Source organism: Stegostoma tigrinum, chromosome 17 (genome assembly GCF_030684315.1).
Source record: "Stegostoma tigrinum isolate sSteTig4 chromosome 17, sSteTig4.hap1, whole genome shotgun sequence".
Classification (NCBI taxonomy): domain Eukaryota; kingdom Metazoa; phylum Chordata; class Chondrichthyes; order Orectolobiformes; family Stegostomatidae; genus Stegostoma; species Stegostoma tigrinum.
In genome coordinates, this window is record NC_081370.1 from 11,544,188 (window position 1) to 11,571,331 (window position 27,144).

Below are 27,144 nucleotides of genomic sequence, written 5' to 3' on the forward strand. Positions count from 1 at the left end.
GATTCTCCCTTGGCAAATCATTTTCATGACTATCCTGTCCGTCTTAGTACATTCCAAGGAAACATGTTCTCTTTGTATTACTACTATAGTTTTTGTATCTACTTCCTTTCCTGATGACACCTTACCTGAAGACTTCTGAGGTTTTCCTATCAACTGATGTTTTACAAATCTGCACTACACTTTGATGACATCTTGGCTGTCTTTACTTCTTCATCAGAATCATGTTCATAATGTTACAACATTCTGAAACTCCTTCAGCCTCAATGTCAATGTGAGCTGCCTGCACTCTCTTAATTAACTTTGGATCTGCTTCTTGAGTCTCAATTAATGAAGACGTGTCTCACACCTCTTTTGAACTATCCTCATTCTTGGATAATGTTTCAGCTGTTTGTGGTATTGCTATGACCTCTGGTGATGTATTTTGTATGTATGATGCTCTGGTCACTATACATTATCGAAAAAATGTTTTGGAACCCATTCCTGCAACTTTCTTTTTCTTTAGCCTAAACTTGATATTCCGTAATTAAAGGTGAAGATATAGTTTTCAATCCTACCAAATCAATTCCATCCACAAGTCATTTTTTAACTATCCCAACAACTGCTAAACCACATGATAATTCTCAGTCCAGTTGGACTTGGTGTAATGAAACTGGAATATACTCTTTAACTATCAAATTTACCTACACATTGGCTTTCATTGAATCCTCTGAATGGAAAGCATTCAGAGGGTTTGAATAGCCAATATCCAGTAGTACAGTTATGGATTAAATTCTCCCTTGAAGTGAAAGGAACTATTTTTCTTTTTGACAAAAACCCTTCATATCTCTCACCTATCCCATGCACTTCTGCACTCATGACAGTGTCTACCTCTGGAATCTTAGTTACAGTTAAACTGACAATCTGATCCATGTATGAGGTGGGGGATGGGGGTTTATTCCTTTTGTGTTTCCTTTTCCGACTCATTCTCACAAACTCCAATAAGTCCCAAGGATTTTTCTTTCAACTTCCAGCATTCTGAGCAAACCTTGCTACTGTGGAACCTAGGCTTCCAAGTTTCACCTCCACCCCTTCCAATTTGAGAGGACACCCTGAAGCATTCCCAGCTATTCATTCCTTAACATGACCACATGCCTTATTTGCACCCTCCCATTTTCAATCCCTCTCAAATTTCTGAGGAAAGTAGGTTTCATTTTATGGATTAACTTATAATCATCAACCATTATTGTTACCTGCCTAGCAATTGCAAACCATTGGTCTTCAAAATAATATTTAAAATCCTCCAGGCAAATAATCTCACTAAGAACTTTATACATGGTTTCAGCTCCTAATGCTCATATCCATCTGCCAAAACGATTTTAACTCTTGAATTCAGTGTAGTTTTGCCACAGCTATTTCCTTAAATTTAGAATCTTTGCCCAACACCTCAGCTGGTACAGTTTTCTTCAAAGCAATATCCACTGACAGCAAAGCAGAAATCTCCTGTTAACTTACGCTGCAATATCCAGTTCTCTTTTGCTCAAATCACTTGCCTAGCTTTTTTCTCAAATGACATAAGAATTCCTCTACAACCTTTTCCTTAAAATTTAGTAGGTCCTGTGTAAACGTAAGCACTTCATGACTGGACTTCAAATTATGTCTCAGATTCTCCCTAACAATGGCTGCAGCAGCAACTGAGCAAAATAGTAACTAGAGAAAGGGTTGGCCTACTCAAGGACAAAGGAGAGAAGTTATGCAAGGAGTCAGAGAAAATGAGTGAGATTCTTAATGATTACAAAGTGTGGACCTGGATGAACACAGCAGGCCAAGCAGCATCTTAGGAGCACAAAAGCTGATGGCTTCTTCTCACCTATCCCCTTCTCCCACCTCAAGCCGCATCTCCATTCCCTACCTACTAACCTCATTCCGCACCCTTGACCAGTCTGTCATCCCCGGACCGACCTATCACCTCCCTACTTGCCCGCCTACACTCACCTCTACTGGCTCCATCCCTGCCCCTTTAACTTGTCTGTCTCCTCTCCACCTATCTCCTCCCCTATCCATCTTCAATCTGCCTCCCCCCCTCCCTATTTGTTTCAGAACCCTGTCCCCTCCTCCTTCTCTTATGAAGGGTCTAGGCCAGAAATGTCAGCTTTTGTGCTCCTAAGATGCTGCTTGGCCTGCTGTGTTCATCCAGCTCCACACTTTGTTATCTCGGATTTTCCAGCATCTGCAGTTCCTATTATCTCTGAAATTCTTGATCAGTACTTTGCGTCGGTATTCACTGAGGAGAGGGACATGACAGATGTTGAGGTTAGGGATAGATGTTTAATTACTTTAGGTCAAGTTGGCATAAGGAGGAGGGAAATGTTAGATATTCTAAAGGCATTAGGATAGACAAGTCCCCAGGCCTGGGTGAGATCTATGCCAAGTTACTGAGGGAAACAAAAGACGAAATAGCTGGGGCCTTAACAGATATCTCTGCAGCATCCTTGAGCGCGGGTGAGGTCCCGGACAACTGGAGAATTGCTAATGTTGTCCCCTTGTTTAAGAAGGGTAGCAAGGATAATCCAGGTAATTATAGACCGGTGAGCATGACGTCAGTGGTGGGGAAGCTGCTGGAGAAGATATCGAGAGATAGGAGCTATTTACATTTGGAAGAAAATGGACTGATTAGTGATAGGCAGCATAGTTTTGTGCAGGAAAGGTCACGTCTTACCAACTTGATAGAATTCTTTGAGGAAGTGACAAAGTTGATAGATGAGGGAAGGGCTGTAGATGTCATATATGTAGACTTCAGTAATGGGTTTGATAAAGTTCCCCATGGTAGGCTGATGGAGAAAGTGAAGTCGCATGGGCTCCAGGGTGTACTGGCTAGATGGATAGAGAACTGGCTGGGCAAGAGGAGACAGAGAGTTGTAGTAGAAGGGAGTTTCTCAAAATGGAGAACTGTGACCAGTGGTGTTTCACAGGGATCCGTGTTGGGACCACTGTTGTTTGTGATATACATAAATGATCTGGAGGAAGGTATGGATGGTCTGATTAGCAAGTTTGCAGATGACACTAAGATTGATGGAGTAGCAGATAGTGGAGAGATTGTCAGAGAATGCAGTAGAAAATAGATAGATTGGAGAGTTGGGTGGAGAAATGGCAGATGGAGCTCAATCCAAGCAAATGTGAGGTGATGTATTTTGGAAGATCCAATTCAAGAGTGAATGGAAAAGCCCTGGGGAAAATTGATGCACAGAGAGATCTGGGTGTTCGGGTCCATTGTACCCTGAAGGTGGCAACGCAGGTCAATAGAGCGGTCAAGAAGGCATACAGCATGCTTTCATTTATCGAACGGGGCATTGAGTACAAGAAGGTCATGTTACAGTTGTATCGGACTTTGGTTCGACCATATTTGGAATACTGCGTACAGTACTGGTTGTCAAATTACCTAAAGGATGTGGATGCTTTGGAGAGGGTGCAGAGGACATTCACCGGGATGTTGCCTGGAATGGAGGGTGCTAGCTATGAAGAGATGTTGAGTAGATTAGGATTATAAGACCATAAGACCATAAGACATAGGAGTGGAAGTAAGGCCATTCGGCCCATCAAGTCCACTCCGCCATTTAAATCATGGCTGATGGGCATTTCAACACCACTTCCCTGCACTCTCCCCGTAGCCCTTGATTCCTTTTGAGGATCAAAAATTCGTCGATCTCTGCCTTGAAGGCATCCAATGTCCCGAAATTAATTACATTAGAAAGACAGAGGTTAAGGAGGGAATCTGATTGAGGTCTACAAAATCATGAAAGGTATTGACAGGGTGGATAGCAAGAAACTTTTCCCTAGAGTGGGGGACTCAATTACTTGGGGTCACGATTTCAAGGTGCAAGTGGAAAAGTTTAAGGGAGATATGTGTGGAAAGTTCTTTACACAGAGGGTGATGGGTGCCTGGAACACATTGCCAGTGGAGGTGGTAGAGGCGGGCACGATAGCGTCATTTAAGATGTATCCAGACAGATACATGAATGGGCAGGGGGCAGAGGGATACAGATCCTTGGAAAACATGTGACAGGTTTAGATAGAGGATCTGGATCGGCGCAGGCTTGGATAGCCATAGGGCCTGTTCCTGCGCTGTAATTTTGTTTGTTCTTTGCTCTTTGTTTCAATTGTATCATTTTAAGCTGATATTCTGATTCCTTTTCTCCTGTTTCCCTTAACAACTGTAACTCTAGTGTTCTCATTTACACTCTACATTGTCTTTTGCTTCTTTTTGTCTTTTCCTTCTCATTGGAATTCAACCTTTATTCGTCATTCTCTCCTCATGCTCAAGCTGCTTTAATCACAATTGAATATTGTGTGAATTCAGTGTTTCCCTACCCTGAGCATACCTGGCCTTTCTTACGCTCGGTCTAAATCCAAGCGCTGTGATAGTACCTTAGTTATCTGTAGATTCTTAGCTCTGTGCTGATCAGACACTATCTTGGTCTTCCTTTCCCTGGGTGTTTTCACTTGGTTGCAGGAAGAGCAGAGTAACTGGTTCACAGTTAAAAAGGTGACTCCTTCAATAGAAGTCATAGCTTACTACTGAAGGAACAAAAAAACAGATTTCTTCAGATTGAAAGTGTTTCTTTATCTACAGAGAACGGATGGTTTCTTGCTGTGTTGATGACGGCCCCAAGGCTTTTGTCTTCAATAACTGGTCACTAATTCACAGACCAATCAGCTACTTGTTGCTGGCTAAATCTCTATTTGTACACAGCCCTTGGGTCTACCTCGTCTGCAAACTAAACTTCAACCAAAGCTTGAGCCTGTAGCTGTGTAAACAGTGCTTCCAATGAGTGTCAGTTACTTGTTTTTACAAACTGCAGCAATCCCAAAATAATCCTTGGTTTTAAAGTAGATTTTTTCTCATTTCAGACCATAATCAAAAATGTCAAAGAATAAAAAGACACATTGTATATTTTGTTAACATGCCAATGCATGTAATCAAGTCATCGTATTAAGTAATCCAGGTAGTCTAAGGTTCTTGAGTAGATTTGTAGCTCAGGTTGTGGATGCTGTGGGTGGTTCACTCGCCAAGCTGGTTCGTTAGTTCACAGACATTTCGTTACCCTCCTGGGTAACATTATCAGTGCAGCCTCTGATGAAGCGCTGTTGTGTTTTCCCGCCTAGAATTTAAACTCTGGGGTCTGTTGGAGTTGGTTACCTTATTTCTGGCTTTTCTTCGCATTGGTGTATATGTAGTGTCTAATTCTACATGTTTATTGATGGCCTTCTTGGTGGAGAACAAAGCCTCTAGAAATTCCCGTGCTTATCTCTGTTTGGCCTGTCTTAGGATCCTAATGTTGTCCCAATCGAACTGGTAGCTCTCCTTATTCATGTGAATGGAGACGAGTAAGTACTGGTCATAGATAACAAGGTAGAGTGCTGGATGAGCGCAGCAGGCCAGGCACCATCAGAGGAGCAGGTAAAGCTGATGTTTCGGGTCTGGACCCTTCTTTAGAAATGGAGCAGGGGAAGGGAGCTCTGAAATAAATAGAGAGAGAGGGAGGCAATGATGGAAGGTGGATAAAGGAGCAGATAGGTGCAGAGAAGACAGACAGGTCAAGTAGGCGGGGATGGAGACAGCAAAGGTGATTGTAGGCAGGAAGTTGGGATGGGGTTGGTTAGTTGACAGAAGACGGACAGGTCAAGGATGTGGGGATGAGGCTAGTAGGTAGGAGGTGCGGGTGGGTGTTGATCAATGAGGTGGGAGGAGTGGATAGATAGGAGAAAAAAATGGACTGGACTGCTGGACAGCTGGACTGGCCTTGTAATGAAGTCGGGGGTGGGGAGATTTTGAAGCTTGTGAAGTCCACATTGAGACCATTGGGCTGCAGGGTTCCCAAGCGAAATATGAGGTGCTGTTCCTCCAGTTTCTGGGTGGCATCATTGAGGCACTGGAGGAGGCCCAGGATGGACATGTTGTCCAAGGAGTGGGAGGGGAAGTTGATGGGGTTTGTGACTGGGAGGTGCAGTCGTTTGTCACGAACTGAGCATAGGTGGTCCACAAAACAGTCTCCAAGCCTCTGCTTAGTTTCCCCAATGTAGAGGAAGCCACATCGGTAACAGCAGATACAATATACAATTTAGGGCGGCACGGTAGCTTAGTGGTTAGCACTGCAGCCTCACAGCACCAGGGACCTAGGTTCGATTCCAACCTCAGGCAACTGTCTGTGTGGAGTTTGCACATGCTCCCTGTGTCCGCGTGGGTTTCCTCTGGGTGCTGCAGTTTCCTCCAACAGTCCAAAGATGTGCAGGCTAGGTGGATTGGCCATGCTAAATTGCCCATAGTGTTCGGGGGTGTGTGGGTTATAGGGGGATGAATCTGGGTGAGATGCTTCAAGGAGGTGTGGACTTGTTGAGCCAAAGGGCCTGTTTCCACACTGTACGGAATCTAATCTAATCAATATACCACATTAACAGATGTGCAGGTGAACATCTGTTTAATGTGAAAGGTTTTCTTAGGCCCTGGGATGGGGGTGAGGGGAGAGGTGTAGGAGTAGGTGTAGCACTTCCTGTGGTTGCAGGGCAAAGTGCCAGCAGTGGTGAGGCTGGTGGGGAATGTGGCGCGCACGAGGGAGTCACAGAGAGCGCGGTCCCTCTGGAAGGCAGATAAGATTGGGAGCGAAAAATATCCTTGGTAGGTGGGTCAGATTGCGGGTGGCGGAAGTGGTGGAGGATGATGCATTGAATCCAAAGGTTAATAGGGTGATATGTGAGGACAAGTGTAATTCTGTCTTTGTTGTTATTGTGGGGAGGGTGTGTGAGTTGCAGGAAACACAAGAGATGTGGTTGAGGGCGCTTTCGACCACCGCGGAGGGGAAATTGTGCTTCTTGAAAAATGGGGACATCTGGGAACTGTGCAGCCCAATAGTCTCAATGTGGACTTCACAAGCTTCAAAATCTCCCCACCCCCAACTTTATCCCAAGACCAGCCCAGCTCGTCCCTGTCTCCTTGATCTGTCCATCTTTTCTCCCACCTATCCGCTCCTCCCACCCCACTGATGGTCCCCCACCCCCACCTCCTACCTACCAGCCTTATCCCAGCCTCCTTGTCCTGTCTTGTCTTCCCTCAACTAACCAACCCCCATCCCAACTTCCTACCTACACTCAGCTTTACTAGATCCATCCCCACCTCCTTGACCTGTCTGTCTTCTCTGCACCTATCTGCTCCTTTATCCACCTTCCATCATTGCCTACCCCTTTCTCTACTTATTTCAGAGTTCCCTTCTCCTCCCCCATTTCTGAAGAAGGGTCCAAACCCGAAATGTCAGCTTTCCTTCTCCTCTGATGCTGCCTGGCCTGCTGTGTTCATCCAGCACTACACCTTGTTATGTTAGACTCCAGCATCGGCAGTTCCTACTAACTCTAAGTATTGCTCATGTCTTTTTGTTGCTAGTTGGTGTTCATGTGTTATAGTGGCCAGTTTCTTTCCTGTCTGTCCAATGTAATATTTGTTGCAGTCTTTCTGACACACCAACTTATAAAAAAAACCCTCACCGGCATCAAATTCACCAGGAAAGAAAACAGCGAACAGCTTCCACTTCTAGAAATCATGGTAGAATGCTGGACCAACGGGGAATGTCTGACAAAGGCACACAGAAAGGTCACATACACGGATCAAGTCTTGAATTTCAACAGCAACCACCACAAACACCCACAAATGGAGTTGCCTAAAAACATTATTTAAACGAGCAACAACACACTGCAGCAAACCAGAACTATGCCAAAATGAAAAAGAATACCCCCACCAAGTATTTAAAAACAACAGATACCCAAACAGCTGGGTCTGACAATGCCTATCACAAACAACAGCAGGAAGATACAGTATGCCCTGACACATTCATCACGTTACCATACATCAAGAACATATCCGAACTGACCACAAGACTCCTTTGATTATTGGTCATCAGAGTGGCATATAAACCTATGTTAACACGATGCCAACTGCTAACTCAAATCAAAGACCACTTACCCACAATGGATTGAACCAATGTGATATACGAGGTCCCACACAAAGACTGTGAAAAATGTTACTTTGATATACAGGAAAGAAACTGGTCACAAGAATACATGAGCACCAACTAGCAACAAAAAGACAGGACTAATACTCGCTCGTCTCCATTCACATGGATAAGGAGAACCACCAGTTCGATTGGGACAACATTAGAATCCTAGGGCAGGCCATACAGAGACAAGCGTGGAAGTTTCTAGAGGCTTGGTTCTCCACCAAGAAGGCCATCAATAACCATGTATAATTAGACCTTATATATACATCACTGTGAAGAAAAACCAGAAATAAGGTAACCAATTCCAACAGACCCCAGAGTTTAAATACCAGGCAGGAAAACACAACAGTGCTTCATCAGAGGCTGCACTGATGATATTACCCAGGAGGGTAATGAAATGTCTGTGAACTAACGAACCAGCTCGGCAAGCGAACCAACCACAGCAATCAAGGTAGTCATTGCTATTGCTCTATATCCAACCCTGTGCTGTCCATGCCTTGGGACTGTTTTGTGGGGACAGAGTAGAGAGAGTTTCACTCTCTATCTAACCACGTGCTGTCCCTGCCCTGGGAGTGTTTCTTGGGATGCGGTAAAGGGAGCTGTACTCGGTGTTTAAATTGATTTCACTGTTTACTCTGTTCGAATTATTTTGGAGTTATTTTCTTGATTTTCTTCTCTCTCTGATTCAAGCTCTGCTTTCTCCTGGTCCCAGATCTGCGACGGATGACAGCAGGGTTTATTGGAATGGCAGTTTCTATCATTCTGTTTGGCTGGATCATTGGGATTCTAGGCTGCTGTAAGGATCGTGATCTGATGCAGTATGTGGCTGGCCTGCTCTTTCTCATGGGAGGTAAGACAGTCAGTGCCTGTTGACTGAATTCAGCACCTCCATAGCCCCCTCTGTCAATTCACAAAGAAACAGTGCTGGTGGTTTTACCCAGTCTTTCCATCTAAGGACAATATAAACACAATGACGACTGAGAGTCAGGTCCCTCTCTCTCTTCCCCAGTCTATACACTGATCACCCTCTCAATCCTCCTGAGTTCGTACAGTGATCGCTCACAGCCACCAACTGCCCACTCTCACTCCCTCCCTGTCCATCCACTGAATGTCCTCTCACTCCCTCCTAGTCTGTACACTGACTGCCCTCACTCACTGCCCCCCAGTCCATACACTGATTGCCCTGTCTGCCACTTGTCCATACACTGATTGCCTTCTCTCTCACCCCTTGTCCGTACACTGATTTCGCTCTCTCTACCTCCCAAGTGTGTACACTGATTGCCCTCCTTCACTGTCCCCCGATTCCATACATTGACTGCCCTCCGTCTCTATCCCCCAGCCCGTACACTGATTGTCCTCTCTCTCTGCCCCCCAGTCCATACACTGATTGTCCCTCTGCCCCAGTCCATACATGGACTGCTTGCACCCTCCAGTCCATACACTGACCACCCACCTGCTCCTCCCCAATCGGTACACTGACTTCCTCTCACTCTTCCCCAGTCCTTTCAGTGACCGCCCTCTCGCTGCCACGCAGACTGCCTGCCCTTTCCCTGATGCCCTTTTGACCCCCAGTCCGTATATTGGCTGCTCGTTCACCCCAGTTCGTACACTGACTGTCCATGCTGTCCCTGGCGGTACATTGACCACTCCTCCCTCCCTCCCTACTGCCTGTCAAGTCGCTAGCAGTGTTTTTACCGACTGACAGCATGCTGACTGAGCTCCTACAATGGAAGTAATTGATAATGCAAACACATGTTGGCTGTATTGTGGAATTCTTGTACCCTTGAACATGCCTTTCCAGCGTAGTCTTTCCTTTTGATCTATAAATTCTGGAGGCAAGCCGCATCTGAGGGACCCAGCAGCAGATGAGCTGAGACATTATTATTCTCTTGGAAGTACTTGGTCTCAGTGATCCTGCGGAGATTTGGCCACAGCTTTACCCTGGGATCATGTACCACACTGAAGGTGCAAACTGTTGGCAGGGACGGCACATCGCCAGTACCTTAACAGCAATCTTGATTGCAAAGATCTAAGGCAGTGACTTCAGTCTTCTTGAATGCTTTGTAAGAACATTTAAGTCAGACAAGCAATAAAACAATTCCAGGTCAGAAGTACATTTAGTGATCGTGTGGAATCTGAGATCTTTATGAAAGATGTCAGAGGGCTAGAATCTAGATGAGAAATATCAATTCTGTTCTTCCTTTCCCATCAGGAACCTGCTGCATTATCTCCCTCTGTACTTGTGTAGCCGGAATTAATTTTGAACTTTCCCGTTTTCCTCGGCACATGTACGGACTGCCCGAGGATATCAGCCACGGCTACGGCTGGTCCATGTTCTGTGCATGGGGAGGACTAGGACTCACACTGTTAGCAGGCTTCCTCTGTACTCTGGCCCCCTCCCTCAGCAACCCTCACACTGTCGTACACAAACCACGGGCAGAGAATGGGACAATGTAACAGACGTCGCTGCCATACTGTTTAACATTCGTGGATTCAACGAGATGTTCAGAGGTCTGAGGGAGCAAGTCAGCCAAACGATGAAGTGGCAGAGTCACCAGGAGCCGCATTACGACCCTGGGCAGGGTGCTGAGAATTGCTTAAACACTTAAACATCAAGTCTACACAAAGCAGTTTTGTTGAATGTATTTAATAGAATGACTTGTGATAATGCTGTGTTCGTACATTGAAGTCGATTTACGAAAAAAAGCTAAAAATCTTGCAAAAAGTTTTCTGTCAATGCATCAAGGTCTTTTCTCCCCCAAGTTTATTATATACAATTTTGATACTACCTATCATTTCAGCATCCCAACCAACTTGTAGAGTTAAAACAAACAGAAGACTCGTTTGTACCTTTAGTACATGGTGTCTCCTCCCGTCCCAGAAGGTAACCAGCAGCAGATTCGAAGGAAAGTGCTGAGGTGAGCAAATGTGGGAAGGTTAAAGGCACCTGTTTTTTCAGCTAGACTCTACTTTGTAAAGTGGCTGTGACTGGCTGTGTATTGCCTCTGCATCCATTTTTATAAAACAATTAAACATTTTTCAATTGTACAGAATGTCACTGCTGTAAATTGCTTTGAATGCGATTGAACTTGTATTTCTTCCCTTTTTTGGTTGAATCTTCAAAACTGGTGCAAGCAACTATTTCCATCCTATTATTGGAAATGCATTTTATAATGTAACTGATAGAGACAAAAACAAGGCAATAGACAGATTTCTGGGCAACATCTCTTCCCACTCCCTGTGGAACCAGAGATAGTTCAATGCGTCCAGGTCAAGTGACTGTGGAGTTTATACAATGCATTATCCCAGGAAGAGACAAAGACCTGTAGTCTTCCAGGTTACAGTCTCAGTCTGTCTTGATTATCAGTCAGTATGCCAGGTATTTAATTCTGTACCATTACATACCGCTAAGGGTTGCTGATTCTAACTGTAGCTACCGCACTGGCAACGGCCAACAACTTCAAGGTAGCAGAGATTCAGAGATATCAGAGCACGCAGAAGACCAGTACTGTCCAACAGAAAACACTGATTCATCAAAATCTGCTAGAACAGTTCAGCTGAAATGTCTCACATATACTTTGCCCAATTTAGGTAAGCATACACCCTGTGCACATTCAGCTAGTTAAATGTCCCACTGTTCACTGACCAAGACACAGAAGGAATAAATCAAAAACCATACACGCCACTTTTTTCACAGTATGAATTTGATCAAGAAACAGACGTTCACAGTGTGAATCTAAATATAGAAATCACAGCCTCTACAGTGAAATCTATTACACCTTTTTATTTACCAAGTAGAAATACACAGCTAGATTCCCTATTTTTAAAGATTAGAGTCAGTGTGGTCATTCCTGGTGAATAAATGTGATGGCACTGAGGGCTGGCAGGTACTGCTCCTTACCAATGCTCAATTTTAAGTCATAGAATCCATACAGTGTGGAAGCAGGCTGTTTGGCTCATCAAGTCCACACCACCCCTGTGGAGAGTATCCCATCCAGACTCCTACCCTATGCCTGTATTTTTCCTATGGCTAATCCACCTAGCCTACACATCGCTGGACACTACGGGCAATTTAGTATGGCTTTGGACTATGTGAGGAAACCAGAGCATCCGGAGGAAACCCATGCAGACACAGGGAGAACGTGCAAACTCTACACATTCACTCGAGGCTGGAATCGAACCTGAGGCACCAGTCTTAACCACTGAGGCACCGTAGCACCCAAAGTCACACCAGTGAGGAGCAGTGATCAGCAGATCAGCCCTTCCCAAACTTGTCCATCGGTGTGGAGCAGCACCGGCTGAAATTTGGTTGGGGGAAATGAGTGAGAGTAGATAAAAATGGTGTGTAGAAGGTTGTGAATGACTAATAGTAAGCACCAGGGGAACAATGCGGCAGTGGTTTGGGGGTGTGGGAGGTGGGGTGCGTGGTTGGGCATCATCTTGTTGAGGTATGGTTTATTTACTGGATTGAGTTTATCTCCTGCCTATATTAAAACCCACAGGCTCTTTCAAATATTTTCAAAAACGTTACTTTAGAATTAAACTAATGCCCCTCTTGATGTATATTAAATCATGCAGGAAAATTAACTTACGACGGTTCAGAGTTGTGCCTGGTCTGATTCAAACCAACCAAGCAAACTCCAAACAATGAAGTATCTCACACTAATGGTCTGGGAGTGGAGTTCAGCTTTTTCAGTTAGATCCCATAAACAACCCTGATTGAGCTTGATAACAGAAGTGATGAGGACGTGTTTCACGCTGATTCATTTCAGGGGCATTCCTATTGCAACCACCACCCCTCCATCCAAACAGCACTGACCCATGGTTCAGACAGTGAAAGGGAAGGCTGTGAGGTGAAGAACTAGGCCACTCAATGCATCAATCTCACTTCATTCACATTTGTGGTGGGATCAGACCCAATACCTTGCCTTGATCTTCTAAAGAGCTCCTAGCTTCTCCTCTCCTGTGCTTTTACTGGCATGACCACCACAGATTCGCAGTCATTGATTCAACTCCCTATTTTTCCCAAGCATCATGTGAAATGATTGCACCATTCCCTGACCTCTGTCTCACCAATGTACTGTGCTCATTGTGTCACATCATTCTGAAAGAAGCATGCAGGTCTGGGATGTATCAAAATCAAGTGCAGTACTATCTGTTTACAGTACATTTGTAAAATATTGTGATGTCCATTTTTGATGTATGTTTATAGCCAAGGATTGATGGAATAAACTGATCTGATCAGGGAGTGAGTGTTTGAGATCGTAATATATACACTGAGCATTCAGTTGGTCAATAATTAAAAAGATGTAAAACCATGGAACACCAGCGTGTGCTATTTTGTTTGAAGTTGTTTCTTGTGTACAGTGTATTGGAGACCTTGCCTGGGGGTTTATTACTATCATCCCCTAACTGGAAAAAATGATAAGACCCCTCTGGACACTTGTACATATTAGCCAGTCCCCAATCCCACACCTGGCTCAGCTACTTCATGAACACAGTAGAAGCAATCACTCCATTGAATCCAGCTCCAGGGATCATACAGGAGTGGTACCAACAAGGGGCCTGGCTCCTAGGCATAGTATTGGAGGTTGGCCTTTTTCTTGGCCTGAACCTCCAGGATGCCCTCCATATAGTCTTCATGTGTGAGCTCAGTGGCCTCTCTGCGCAAAGCGATCATCCCCTGTTGAGGTAAAAATATTCAGCATCAGTAACGCAGTGAGACAGGAGGAAGCATACAGAGTGAGGCAAGTTGACTAACCTCAGCCTCCAAGGAACGAACACAATCTGACTTCTCTCCAGAACAAGGTAAAGGGCAAGTGGGCAGCACAGACACACCCAAGTGTACATAAGAAGCACCAAGTATCAGACTCTCATTGGGCGCACGGGGGTTGGGGGGGGAGGGGGGGTGCAGTGGCTGGCTGGGGTGGTTGGAGGAATGGTGTATGATGATAGGAAGACAGGGCTGAGAAAATCAGCCATGATGGTTACTGACTGCTACAAATACACCAACATTCCTATGTGATAATCCTGCTGGCAACAGTCACATTACTCTCCCGCAGGAAGAGAGATTCCTGCGAGCCTGTCACAACTAACTGCCAATGACACTCTGACATGTCATACTGTCTTGATCTCCCTATCCTGACACATTAACACAATCCCCAGGGAGTCTCTCTCCTAAATACACTGCACCCAAGTTTCCATAAACACTCAATCCCAACACACACCACCTGATCTCAAGAGGTTCCCCTCTATACTGACACTATTCCTGATTCCTAGGGATTCTTTCTATCTTGACACCCTGCGCCTACCTTCCAGGGATTCTCTTTCCTGACACACTGCTCCCAAACTCCAGGAACTCCCTATCTCTACACATCATTCTCAAGCTCCAGGATTCTCTATCCTGACACACTGGTCTCAATCTTCCATAAATCTCCTTACTCGACATCTCAGAGCTTTACTTACCGCTTCCACACACACTGCCTTGCACTGAGCTCCATTGAAGTCATCGGTACATCGGGCCAACTCCTCATAGTTCACATCAGGACTGCAGGCAACAACAAGAAAAGAACATTGAACAGGAAAATCTACTACTACCTAGAACTGGGCACTGCTCTGAACTACATGACTTTACACCACAATTTAACATAATAGTCAATCTAAATTCATGATTACCTAATGCATTGCAACTCAGGGCCCAGAATGACAGCAGAATTATAAACAGTCAATGTGTCAAAAAGCTAATGGATAAACACTCAAATGAAATAAATCTGCATGGTTGCAGACATAGTGGGAACTGTGACATAGTAGATTACTGCAGACAAATGGATTAATGATCTCCTCCTGTGCCTCATGTGACAGTAAAGTGTAACAGTATTAACCACATCTGCCTGTATACCAACCCCAGTTACATGGCTGAGCCTAGGCAATATAGCAACAAATTTCTGCTTATACTTCAGGTTAGAGATGGATGTGCCAGGGCAATGCAACACATGGACAAGACATCAGAAGGAGAAAAGCTGGTGAAGCTGGACTGACTCCTGACTGAGCACAGAGCATTTTCACCTGACATTCATCTTCCGTGAGTGAATCTGCATAATCCTTGCTCGCGCCTCCTCATTGGGCATTGGAAACTCGATCTTCCGATCAAGTCTGCCAGACCGCAGCAAAGCTGGATCCAGGATATCGACTCGATTGGTGGCTGCAATCACCTACCGGGGAATGGGAGCAAGAATAGTCAAATTCCAGAGAATGGGCTGTTTCACACTCTTACACACAAGAGACTGGCAACGACAGTGATCAAAGACAAAACAAATCAAAATTTAGTAACAAAAAAAAAGTTGAGTTTTGCTTTTAATGACAGTAGCTATGTAATGATGATGTGTTCCTCCAGCTCCACACCGTGTGATCACAACAGGCCAGGCAGCATCAGAGGAACAGGAAAGTTGATGTTTCATGTCGGGACCCTTCTTCAGAAATTTAAAAGTGATTACACTTGTTTCAATCTGTAACAAACCTAAATATTTGAGGCCACTTCAAATTAAATTTTAAATGAGTAAATCAGTTTTGCCTTTAAGCATTTGATGCAGTTAGTGCCTATGAAGGTGGCCCATACATAACCACTGACTTCAATCTGCCCATATGAAAACTTGCCCTGAGTTCTGCAATGACACACAGATTGGCACAATGGGAAAACACCAATAATTACTTTGGCTCCTCCTAAAGAATATTTATATTTTCAGGAACAACCCATGCACAGAACAGCAGGGACTTCACCCCACCCCCCCCAAACACACTACACACACACACACACACACACACACACACACACACAGAGTTACTCTCCAGTATTTACCTTGACAAGGGTATTTGGCTGAAAACCATCCAACTGATTGAGCAGCTCCAACATTGTTCGCTGAACTTCACGGTCACCAGCCTTTTCACTGTCAAACCTGCAACAGACAGAATCACAATGTAGCCAGGTACTGTTCATGTGTTCACAAGTACTGCAAGCCCACTGACCACTTTACCAGCATAACACACAAACATTTACTGCCCAGTCTTCTCCTGAAGCAGAACTCTTGATATGCCACCATGTCACAATAAAAACAAAGTCACCCAAAACTTCACTCAAGATAGATAAAAAGGGCACTAATCCACTATATTAGAGACAGAACCACACTAACGTACACATGCGCTCAACATGCTCCCCACCCATCCATCCTACACCCACATTTGGCCACCACTACTTTCCATCGACGGGCAGAGTGTTGGGAGCTAAATATGCTGATGTGTAACGCTGGTCAGTGTGGAGGTGTAACGATGGTGGTCACTTTTCTCACCGTTTTGTGCCGATGGCATCCAGTTCATCGATGAAGATGATGGACGGAGCTTTCTCTTTGGCCAAAGCAAAAGCATCACGAACAAGCTTTGCACCATCACCAATAAACATCTGCACCAACTGTGGGCCTGCCAGTTTCAGAAAGGTAGCCTGAAGTGAGGAGAAAGCTGTCAGCTCACATACAGAGTAAAACTCCCACTGCTCTTTTAAACTGAAAGCTATTGCTATACTGTCCTCATCAAACACTCGGAGGACAGAGACAGCACAGGGTTAGATACAGAGTAAAGATTCCACTGTCTTCCCTGTTAAGTCAGACAGCTCTCACCTTAGTCTGTGCAGCACAGGCTCTCGCCAGTAAGGTCTTTCCTGTTCCTGGTGGTCCATACATCAGAACTCCCTTTGGAGGCTGGATTCCCAGATTCTCAAACTTCTCCTTGTGATTCATAGGGAGGACAATGGCTTCAACAAGCTGCAGAAAGAAATGGGGAGAAACACAGCATTATCACAGAAAAGGTCCACCCTTCAGCCTGACACATACTCAGCAACTCTTTCCTCAAATGGGAGTTCAGGCACTGACATTCCACAGCTGGGCAATGCTATGGCATCCAGTACTCATGGAGAGCCCCCTCCATGTCTGCTGCAGTCAGGTGCTCATCCCATCCCTCATTATGGGCACCCACTGACCTCCTGGATCTGCTTGTCCAGACCCCCAACATCACTGTATTGCTCAGTCGGTCGCTCATCCACCTCCATGGCCTTTACCCGAGAGTCATACTCAGTTGGCAGAGTCTCCAGGATCAGGTAGGAATCCTTGTTCACACCCTGGAATGAAATATTACAGGCCATCACAGAAAGGGATATAACGACACTCAGAGTTACAGTGGGGTGGGACACCAATACGTACAGGGCAACAAGGTTCAATCAGTTACAGTGGCCCGTCTATGAAAGCCATGGGGGAGGACAAGCATGGAAGGGATAGGGTCCAAATAAAGAAACAAGTGGGATGCACTCACCACGAGGTCACCAGGCTTCAGCTTCTCAGCATCGACCAGTCCAATCACAGGCAGGAAGTACGTCTGTCCAACACACAGAAGACAGAACTAAACATCCAATCAACCTAACCCAGCCTAAGAATGGTTTATAATCCCAACAGCACAGAAGGAGCCCATTTAGTCCACCTTCATGCTAGGTCTCTGTGGAGCAGTGACTCCCACACCAGTGCTCCCCCCTATCCACTTGATTCCCAAGGCCCCACAGCTTTATTACCCTCAAGCACCCATCATATTTCCTCTCAAAGTCATTGTTTTCATTTCCAACCCTTTGTGGGTAGAAAGCTTTAGGTCATTACCACTAGTGAACAAAATTCCTCCTCACATTTCCCATGCATCTCTTAGATCCCTTATGCTCTAAAGACAGTTGCACATAAACAGCCTCTGTCCCTGTAGACTATTTAGAACTGGGTCATTAAGTCTACGCAACTTTTCCCTAATCATTCTGCATCACCTCACACTTTTCTGTATTAAACTCCATCTGCCATTTGTCTGCCCACTCCTATCCATTTATTACTTGTTAGAATAAATTTCTGTCATCCTCACTGCAGCCACTATGATGTAGTGCAATTTATACATATTTAATTTCTTTTGAAGTTTGGAGTTTTGAACTTTGAATTAGTGACATATGGGTTTTTCTGTGCCTCTGAAGGGTTTAATGATTAGCTTAAATATTCATATAGCCATGGACATTTCTTTCAAAACAACTTGATAGAGGAGTAGCTTAATCAGGTTCTGTATACCTTAAGAAAGTTTATGAATTAGGTAAACAATTGTGCAGCTAAAGGTCTCAGTCAGAAACTTGTGCACTTTTAAGCTTAGAGGAAATGCCAGTAGCTTTAAAAAAAAGGTGTCTCAATTTGGTTTCAGCCTGAGGCAATTCTGAGGTCTTAGATGAAGATAGAAATGCAAAGCAGGGCTCCTACGAAAGACAGAAGATAATGAAAATTGATTTCCTTAGAGTAATGTGTCTGGTAATAGCTCCAGACCAGAAGTGCTTGGATAAAACCCTGAAGAAGTTATTTGAAGCTGAGAATATTTAAACTCAGGTGTATGAAAGCTTCAGGAAAAGGTTCAGATTTTCCAGACAGAGAATAGAAGTCACAATTAAATTAAGCCTATAAATGTGATAGGGAAGAGGATTTTTCTATGAACGCAGTACTGTAGAAAACATGCTTTTGGTATGTGTAAAGGTCTGACTTTGGATTGCTGGGATTGTGTTACTATGCGTTTCAAAACCTTTAAATATGCATTATATGTAAATAGTCTAATTTATTTTACACTTGTTGCTTGTGTGTATTAAATTTGTTTTGTTGTTAAAACCAACCCTACAACAGTGTGTGTTTGTATCCCAGTGAGAAACCAAGTCAGTAAAACTGGAACAACTGAACATGGCCTGTGAAGTCAAGTTTCAGTCTGGGACCTGATTTGTCTAATAATTATTAGTTAGGATCTTAACACCACCCATCTAAGTTTGGTATAGTCAGCACATTTTGAAATCTTACTTGGCCTTCCAATATCCAAATTATTTACATACAGCAAAGTAAAAAAAAATGTCATCCTAACACTGACCCTTGGAGAACACCAATGTCTACAACCCTCCAGTCTGAAAAGTAACCAACTACCTTAACTCACTGTTGTTGTCCTCAAGCCAATTAGACAGCAATTGTCATATTTGCTGAGTCACTGTTTTAGTAATGAGCATTTTGGTACCTAGTCACTTTCTCAAAATCCACACATACATCACCACTTGCAATCCCTTAAACACCCCCTTTGATATTTCATGAAAGATAAACAAACAATGAATGCTCTATCTTATATAAATTTATACCGTTAACTTAGCCCAACCCCAGTAGCATCAATGGTGAAGGGTTCAGCACATGTTACATTAGGAGGTTGGGAAAGGTGGGGTGTACAGGGAACAGTGCTGCTGGCAGGAGAATCAGAATTTCTTCTGCCTGGTCTAATGGACAAGAATGAGGCAATCTCTTTTCCTCTGTCCTGGGGCTATGCAAGTGATGGCAGATAACCCAGCCTACCAGCTCCAGTTAACTGCCTTCCTCTCAGTGTGCAAGCAGTATAGAGGGTCTGGACCTGGGAGTCTTTCCCAAGTCCTCCTGACAAACAGTAATACTGTTCCATCTTGTGCAGCACATGCAGCACTGGGACATAATCCTCCATGACATCTCCTTCAATCACATGTCTAAGGCCCTCCTTACCTGACGGGTGGATGTTTTAATCACAGCACACTTCCCTTTCCGCTGGGAGTCCAGATCGACATTTGCTCCATCCTCCTCCTGGTCATTTGGATCAACATCCAGTAACTGAGAAAGAGCATCAGGGCAAGGCATTAGCAATATCCCTCACATTAAAGCCTCAAGCCATGACAGGTTAGCTTTAAAACAATGGTGGAAGTGCTTAATGGTTCACAGACCATCCCAGGGTCTTGATTACTTGTTTGTACAGGAGCTGGGAAGCCCCACATCTAAGCCGTCACATGAGTTCTGCTCTATGTGAATAAATCACATACGGAACTCAAACATCTTTGCAGGAACTATGAAAATCCGAGGGAGATGTGCATTGCACTGACTTCCCTTAGATGGTTCATTAAACTGAAAACTGAGAGAGTGTGTTTCAAGGTGATAGCAAATATCAATTGCAGCCCTTTGTCCTTTGTGTCGGGTCATGCTGACTGGCCTCAGTTGAAAGGATAAAAAGAATGAGATTGCGAATTCAGACCTGAGAAAGTAACTGCTCACACCTTCTGTGCTCGAAGGTCATAGCACAAGTCCCTTGTGGCTATCTGAGCACAAAGTTTCAGCTCAACCAAACAGGCCGAGGGAGGGCCCAGGCCAGGTGTGTAGCCCGGGTTGTTGGAAGGGGTCATCTTTTAGATGGGTCATTAAACTGAGGCTCTGTCTACTGTCAGACTCCATTTCACTTTGTTGAAAAGCAATGATGTGATGGTCCAAGATTTAAGGTGATTAACACTGAAACGTGCTCAGATGCAGCAGTACCATCTCCAATTGGACTGTCATTACTGAGGTATCCTGGGTGTAAGTACAAAGTGCTCACATTCCCTGACATTTCAACCAACTTTGGGCAGGGACCTACTCAGGGAGCCTCATGTACTCACCTCAATGACATTGGATACCAGGTACGGCAAGGTCTTGTTCACTTTGATTTTCTCACTGTTCTCCTTGATTTTGTCCTTCATGGCCTGCAACTCATGTGTGACTCTCAGCACCTCACTCTTCATAATCTGCCAATCAGATACAGCTTACGTCAAATTGGTGACAACAGTGGTGGAGGGACTGTGCTCACATTCTGGCTGTCACACTCAAACAAACACCAACCTAAACTCCAGTCAAACACAAACACACTCCCTCTTAGACGAGGACCATTATCTCGTGGCTTTGGTTGACTCAGCAATACTTTTGACAGTTCTCTACCTCACTCATATAGCCATTGCTCATGTGGCAGCCTTCTGAAAAGCCTTAAATTCTGGATTCACCCTCACCTCATCTAACACATGAAGATTTAATTAGGTGGCCTATGGAAGTCATTAGGTCCAATCCCCTCAGGTCTTGCGGCACTGAGCCGCAGCAGTCCCATTCCAAGCAGCTGCTCAGCACAGGCAGAGGGGCAATGGGGAATCTTCCCACTTTCAGGCACTGCACAAAAAGGACTGCGGTGTCTTCAACTGCTGGTTGAGGTACTGAGCATTTACCTTAATCTCACTATCCAGCAAGCGTGTACGCTGAACAATCTCCTCAGTGGACATTTTAAGCACCTCTTCACCAATGCCATCCTGAAAACATAAAACAAACCATCAATGGGCGAAGCAAGTAGGAGTGAGGGGCAGAGGGAAGGACAGACAAACAGAGGGTATTGGGGGTTCGTGGAGAGACTATAAACTATTTCTTTTCTCTCTCTACTTTTATACATTCCTAGGACACAGGCCAGCAGCTCCCAAGAATTTGCCAGCTTTTTGTCTCTGCATTTCTCCAGTCTCTTTTCTCTCCTGACATGGACAAACTTCATGACCCCAACTCTTGAGTTCGGGCCAGAGAACAAACCTTTCAGTGCTATACCTATCAGGTTTTCTCAAAAGTTGATGTTTCAATGAGATCCCCTTCCATTCTTGTGAGCTCCAGAGAATACAGTTTTGGATTTACAACACTGACCCCTGAGATGGTGGGGGTGGGGTTTTGATGAATGCTCTCCATGCCATCTCCAAGGTGAGGATGGCTTACCTGAATAAAACTGAAGATACTACTCCAAATGTGGTTCATGGTACAAAAATCCATCTAAGTGCATTAAGACATCTATACTTTTCCACTCCAACCCTATGCAGTCTAGGCAACAGCCATTCCTATACGCATAAAAGTTGTTCATGTACCTTCCTTATGTAAGTGAAGTGAGAAGAGGAGACAAGGGAGTTATAGAGCAGTCAGTCGAACACTTTTATGGGGAAATGATTGGAGTCTGTAATTAATGAGTGAGTCAGTAAACAGCTCCAAAAACAGGTCAGAGACAGCTGGGTTTATAAAAAGGGAGGTCAGACCTGACCAACCTGACACAGAGTTCCTGAATAGGTGACTGGAGAAGTGGATATTATATATCTCGATGTTATTTCCCCAGATTTCTTGAATTGAGATCTCAACTAATCACTATGTATCATGGACATAGAAACATGAGTGCAAATTTGTCAATGAAACAAAGATGGACAGCACTGTAAACAGCGTGGGTGGAAACATCAATTCCTAGAGATATTGATCAGTTCAGTGATTGGCTGAAACTGAGCTAAATAGATTGCAATCTAATCAAAGTGAGTGAAATCATTCACTTGGGATCCAAAAAAGGCGGAAACAAGGGATTTTCTCAATGGTGAAAAGCAGTAGAAGCAAAGAATGGATCCAGTTACACAGATCATTAAACAGGTCCAGAAAATAATCCAAAAGGCTGACGTAACTCTGGCCTTTCTCCGAAGGACTCAAACACAAACAGCAGGACATCACAGTTCAGCTGTACAGAGCCCTACTTCAACCACCCCGGAGTCACTGGGAGCTGCTCTGGACCCCATACCTTTGAAAGGAGATATTGGGGTTTCGGGGACAGCTGTGTAGAATGACTTCTGCGTATCATTCTGCTAGAACAGTTTAATTAGGAAAGAGTAAATAAGATAATCTCTTAGCTCCCAACATTTAAAAAATTTGGGGTGACAAGTAGAAATGTTTAAGCCAGTAAGAGTGACAGGGTCTATCCACCCTATCAATTTCTGCTGGGTGGGGAGTGTACAAAAATGAGGCAAGACCTTACAGGAGGGAACTTCAGAAACACTTGCTCACACAAGGGACAGTTTGGGCTGTCTTCTACAAGTGGCATCTCATGTCAGATCGGTTGTTTATTTGAAATTGGAGATTGGGAGCGTTTTGTTAGCCACAGGTAACATTGGAGATGGGGTTAAGGTGAGGCTTGGAATTAAGACCTCAAACAATCACGGCCTCTTAACACCCTCATTCCCTAAACTCATGCTCCATTTTCACTCTCAGTTCCTCTACTTCCACCCACCAACTCACTTTGATCAACTTGCCTATTTCACCATTCAATAAGATCGTGCCTGATCAGTTTGAGGTTTACATTCCTTATTCCCATCTACCCCCAATAACCTTTGATTCCCCCTGCCAAACAAGAATTCATCCACCTCAGTCTTTAAAATAAACACTGGAACTCTGCCTCAGAGGCAGCAAAGTTTCACAACTCTAAGAGAACAATTCTCCTCATTTCTGCCCTGAAAAGGTGACCCCTCACTTTGAAAGAGTGACCCCTGGTTTGGAATTCACCCAAACAGGGAAACATCCTTTCCCACATCAACATTGATAAGGTCCAGAATGGTTTTATATACTTCAATCAAATCACCCCTCGCTCTTCTAAACCTCAGTGGAAACAAGCCCAGACTGCCCAAACTTTCCTCATAAGACCACCCACTGATTTCAGATATCAATCGAGTGAAACTTCTCTGAACCACCTCCAAAACATTTACATCCTTCTTTAAATAAAAAAAACTAAAACTGCGCAGAGTATTCAAGACATAGTCACAACAATGTCCTGTATAACTGAATCACATCCTTACTTTAATATTAAATTCCTGTTGTAAGAAAAAGATAACATCCCACTAACCCTTTTAGAACACAGAACAGTACAGCAGAGGGACAGGCCCCTCGACCCACATGCTGTGCCAGACCTGATGCTAAATTAAACTAATCCCTTCTGCCTACCCATGGTCCATATCCCTCCATTCTTTGCATATTCATGTGCTTATCTAAAAGCCCCTTAAAACACCCCTACTGTATCTGCCTCCACCACTGTCCCTGGCAGAACGTTCCAGGCATATATTACACTGCAAAAAAAAACTTGCCCCTCAAATCTCCTTTGAAATTTCTCCCTCTTGTCTTAATTGCATGCCCTCTCATATTAGACATTTCAACTCTGGGAAAAAGATTCTGACTGTTAAACCTATTCATGCACAGCATAATTTTATATTCATCTATCAGGTCTCCCCTCAGCCTCCACCACTCCAGAAAAAACAACCCGAGTTTGTTCAGCATCTCCTTATAGCTCACACCATCTAATCTAAGCAATATCCTGCGAAACAGCACCCTCTGCAAAGCCTCACATTCTTTCTGTACTGTGACAACCAGAATTGAATGCAATACTCCAGGTGCAGGCTAACAAAGTTTTGCAAAGCTGCAACATGACATCCTAACTCTTGTACTCAATGTTCTGACCAATAAAACCAAGTATGTCATAAGCCTTCTTTACCACCCTATCTACTTGTGGGGCCACTTACAGGGAGCTATGAACTGGGACTCCAAGATCTCTCTGTACATCAATGCTGTTAAGGATCCTACCATTAACTACATACTTTCCCTGAAAATTTGATCTCCCAAAGTGCAATACTTCACACTTCCCTGGATTAAACCATCTATTTCCCCACCCATTTCTGCAACTGATCTATCTCCTGCAGTTTCCTCAGAGAACCTACTCCACTATCAACAACTCCCCCGATGTTTTATTTGCAAACTTATTAACCTAAGCACCTACGTTTTCAAAGTATACTTTGAAAGTATACTGAGCTATACTTATATATATCACAAACAGCAGAGGTCCCAGTACAGTTCCCTGCAGAACACCCACTAGTCAGACTTCTTGCCAGAAAAACAGCCTTCCACCACTGACTTGTGCATGGAAGACAAAGGGCAATTTGGAATCCAAATGGCCACATCGCTGTGGATCCTGTGCATCTTAATCTTCTGGATGAGCCTACCATGGGGAACCTTGTCAAAAGCCTTACTAAAATCCACATACATGACATCCACTGTTCTGCTCTACTGTCCCTAATTAGGCAAAATGCACCCAAATCCCATCCCTAAGGATCTTCTCCAACAGGTTGCCAACCACTAATGCGAGACTCACCAGTCTATAATTTCTTGGATTATCCCTACTTGAACAGAGGAACACTAACTACTGGCCAGTCCTCTTGATGACATACTGTACCTTAATACTATTTTTTTGTGACTCACTCACACTTACTAGAACACCTAAATCCCTCTACACCACGGACATCTGCAGTCATTCTCCAAATGATCAAAATTGATTTTTTTTCCCCATTCTTCCTGCCAAGGTGAAGCACTTCATACTTTCCCACATTATACTCCATGTGCCAGATTTTTGCCCACTCACTCATCTGTCTGTATCCATTTGAAAACTCTCTTTGTTCTCTTCACAACATACTTCCTATTTATATATTAACAGGAATTTAATTATCATGGCCCTTCACTCCCCTCATCTTAGTCACTGATGTAAAGTCTAAGAAGTTGAGGTCTCAGCACACACCCGTGGGGCTTCACTCGTCGTATCCTGCGATTAGACAAAAACCCATTCATAAATGCTCTTTCAAAAATCAGCCAGTTGATCCTCGATCCATGCTAATATGTTATCCCCTACACATAAGCTTTTGTTTTGTGCTTTGACCTGACATCTTTTCAGTTGTCTTCTGGAAATCTAACTATGTACATCGACAGGTTCCCATTTCTCCACAGCATGTTCCACCTTCAAAAGGATTCCAATAAATTAATCACTCACAATTTCCCTGTCATGAAAACAAAAAAGCCAACTCTTCCAGATTAGCTTGAGTTTAACACCCTCAAGCATATATTCCTGAGGTGATCAATTTTCACAACTGACATAACAAGTAACTCACGCATAGTTTCTAAATCAACCTGTTCAGATATGCTATTACAATCCTCTGGAGTAGGTGGGGCTTGAACGCAGGCCACTCAGATCCAGGGGTAGGGACATTACCACTACACCACAAGAAGGGTCCCAACCCGAAATATCAGCTTTCCTGCTCCTCTGATGCTGCCTGGCCTGCTATGTTCCTCCAGCTCCACACTATCTTTGACTCCAGCATCAGCACTTCTTACTTACCTTTAACCGATAGTTTCCTTCTCTACACCTCCGCCCCCCCCCATCCCCGCTTCCTAAATAATGGATTTATATTTGTTACTTTCCAGTCCAAATGAACCATTCCTGAATCTTGGAGTTTGTCAAAAGTTAACACAAACCATCCCCATACTCCATCTCTGTGCTACACTGGAATCTATTTCTCCCTCACCTCCACCTCATCCTAATGGACCGAGCTAACTTCATACATTTCTCTCTCTTAACTTCACCTCACCTCAGTTGACTTCTCTCCCTCTCCTTTTCTCTCTCTCTCTCAATATTATACAATAATATGACTGTCTACCTTTATATTGTTATATTTCTATATCTCACCTCCACCTCATCCCACACGGACCTCTCGTTCAGAGACGCCATTTTCCGTTCTGCTCTGTGTTTTCGATTCCTGTTCGCACTTTCACCGAACCGGGCTGCACCGTACATGTACAGGCCGATGCTCTCCGCCCTGATGCCGCTGCGATCGTCAATGGCAGTCTCACCCGCGCGACCGACGCCGGCCTCGCCACCTCCTTTTTTTTAAAAAAATTCAAAGGTTTGATCACAACTCCGCGTTGAATCTACCGTTCCCAGCAGTAATTGATTTTAACCTGAGTCCATCACGTGGGCCCCGAAAGTGCTGAGTGTTGTCGTGGTCGCCGCCATCTTTGTTTGGGGCAGCTGCGCGGGTCTTGCTGGGAGTCAAGCGTCCAAACAGACTGCTGCAGCAGTGATAATGGGAACTGCAGATGTTGCAGAATCCAAGACAATAAAATGTGAGGCTGGATGAACACAGCAGGCCCAGCAGCATCTTAGGAGCACAAAAGCTGACGTTTCGGGCCTAGACCCTTCATCAGAAATGGGGACGGGGTGAGGGTTCTGGAATAAATAGGGAGAGGGGGAGAGGGGAGGCGGACCGAAGATGGAGAGAAAAGAAGATAGGTAGAGAGGAGAGTATAGGTGGGGAGGGGATAGGTCAGTCCAGGGAAGACGGACAGGTCAAGGAGGTGGGATGAGGTTAGTAGGTAGGAGATGGAGTTGCGGCTTGGGGTGGGAGGAAAGGATGGGTGAGAGGAAGATCAGGTTAGGGAGGCAGAGACAGGTTGGACTGGTTTTGGGATGCAGTGGGTGGAGGGGAAGAGCTGGGCTGGTTGTGTGGTGCAGTGGGGGGAGGGGACGAACTGGGCTGGTTTAGGGATGCGGTGGGGGAAGGGGAGATTTTGAAGCTGGTGAA

The 27,144-nt window shown here is 44.5% G+C and overlaps 2 protein-coding genes across 4 annotated transcripts in view; one reads left to right on the forward strand and one right to left on the reverse strand.

Annotated features, from left to right (window-relative positions):
* tmem276b (transmembrane protein 276b) overlaps positions 1–13,616 on the forward strand; it is a 32,613-nt gene extending 18,997 nt beyond the window's left edge. For 2 of the 3 annotated variants that reach the window (XM_059651939.1, XM_059651938.1), the window contains 2 exons: positions 8,731–8,868; positions 10,231–10,937. In XM_059651939.1, coding sequence (XP_059507922.1) covers positions 8,731–8,868; positions 10,231–10,475 — 383 coding nt within the window. In that variant the 3' untranslated portion in view covers positions 10,476–10,937. Of the gene's footprint in view, positions 1–8,730; positions 8,869–10,230 lie in introns of all 3 variants that reach the window. The other variant, XM_059651940.1, reaches the window with a different exon arrangement.
* Positions 10,650–26,549, reverse strand: psmc3 (proteasome 26S subunit, ATPase 3). The gene is made up of 12 exons (XM_048545814.2): positions 26,250–26,549; positions 21,139–21,219; positions 20,545–20,670; positions 19,628–19,732; positions 17,373–17,435; positions 17,044–17,181; positions 16,685–16,828; positions 16,361–16,509; positions 15,874–15,970; positions 15,084–15,229; positions 14,484–14,565; positions 10,650–13,701 (listed from the first exon to the last, which is right to left on the reverse strand). The coding sequence occupies exons 1-12, from the start codon at positions 26,355–26,357 to the stop codon at positions 13,591–13,593; spliced, it is 1,350 nt and encodes a 449-aa protein (XP_048401771.1). The 5' UTR covers positions 26,358–26,549; the 3' UTR covers positions 10,650–13,590.
* Positions 26,550–27,144: the final 595 nt, after the last annotated feature.

What these genes read in the sequence shown, in the direction of transcription:
- psmc3 (XM_048545814.2), bottom strand. Translation starts at nt 26,357, where the DNA reads ATGTACGGTGCAGCCCGGTTCGGTGAAAGTGCGAACAGGAATCGAAAA. An exon ending in CCGTGTGGGATGAGGTGGAG is followed by an intron (nt 21,220 to 26,249) that starts GTGAGATATAGA and finishes TTATGTTTTCAG; the next exon opens with GATGGCATTGGTGAAGAGGT. An exon ending in TGGACAAGCAGATCCAGGAG is followed by an intron (nt 16,829 to 17,043) that starts GTCAGTGGGTGC and finishes TTCTTTCTGCAG; the next exon opens with CTTGTTGAAGCCATTGTCCT.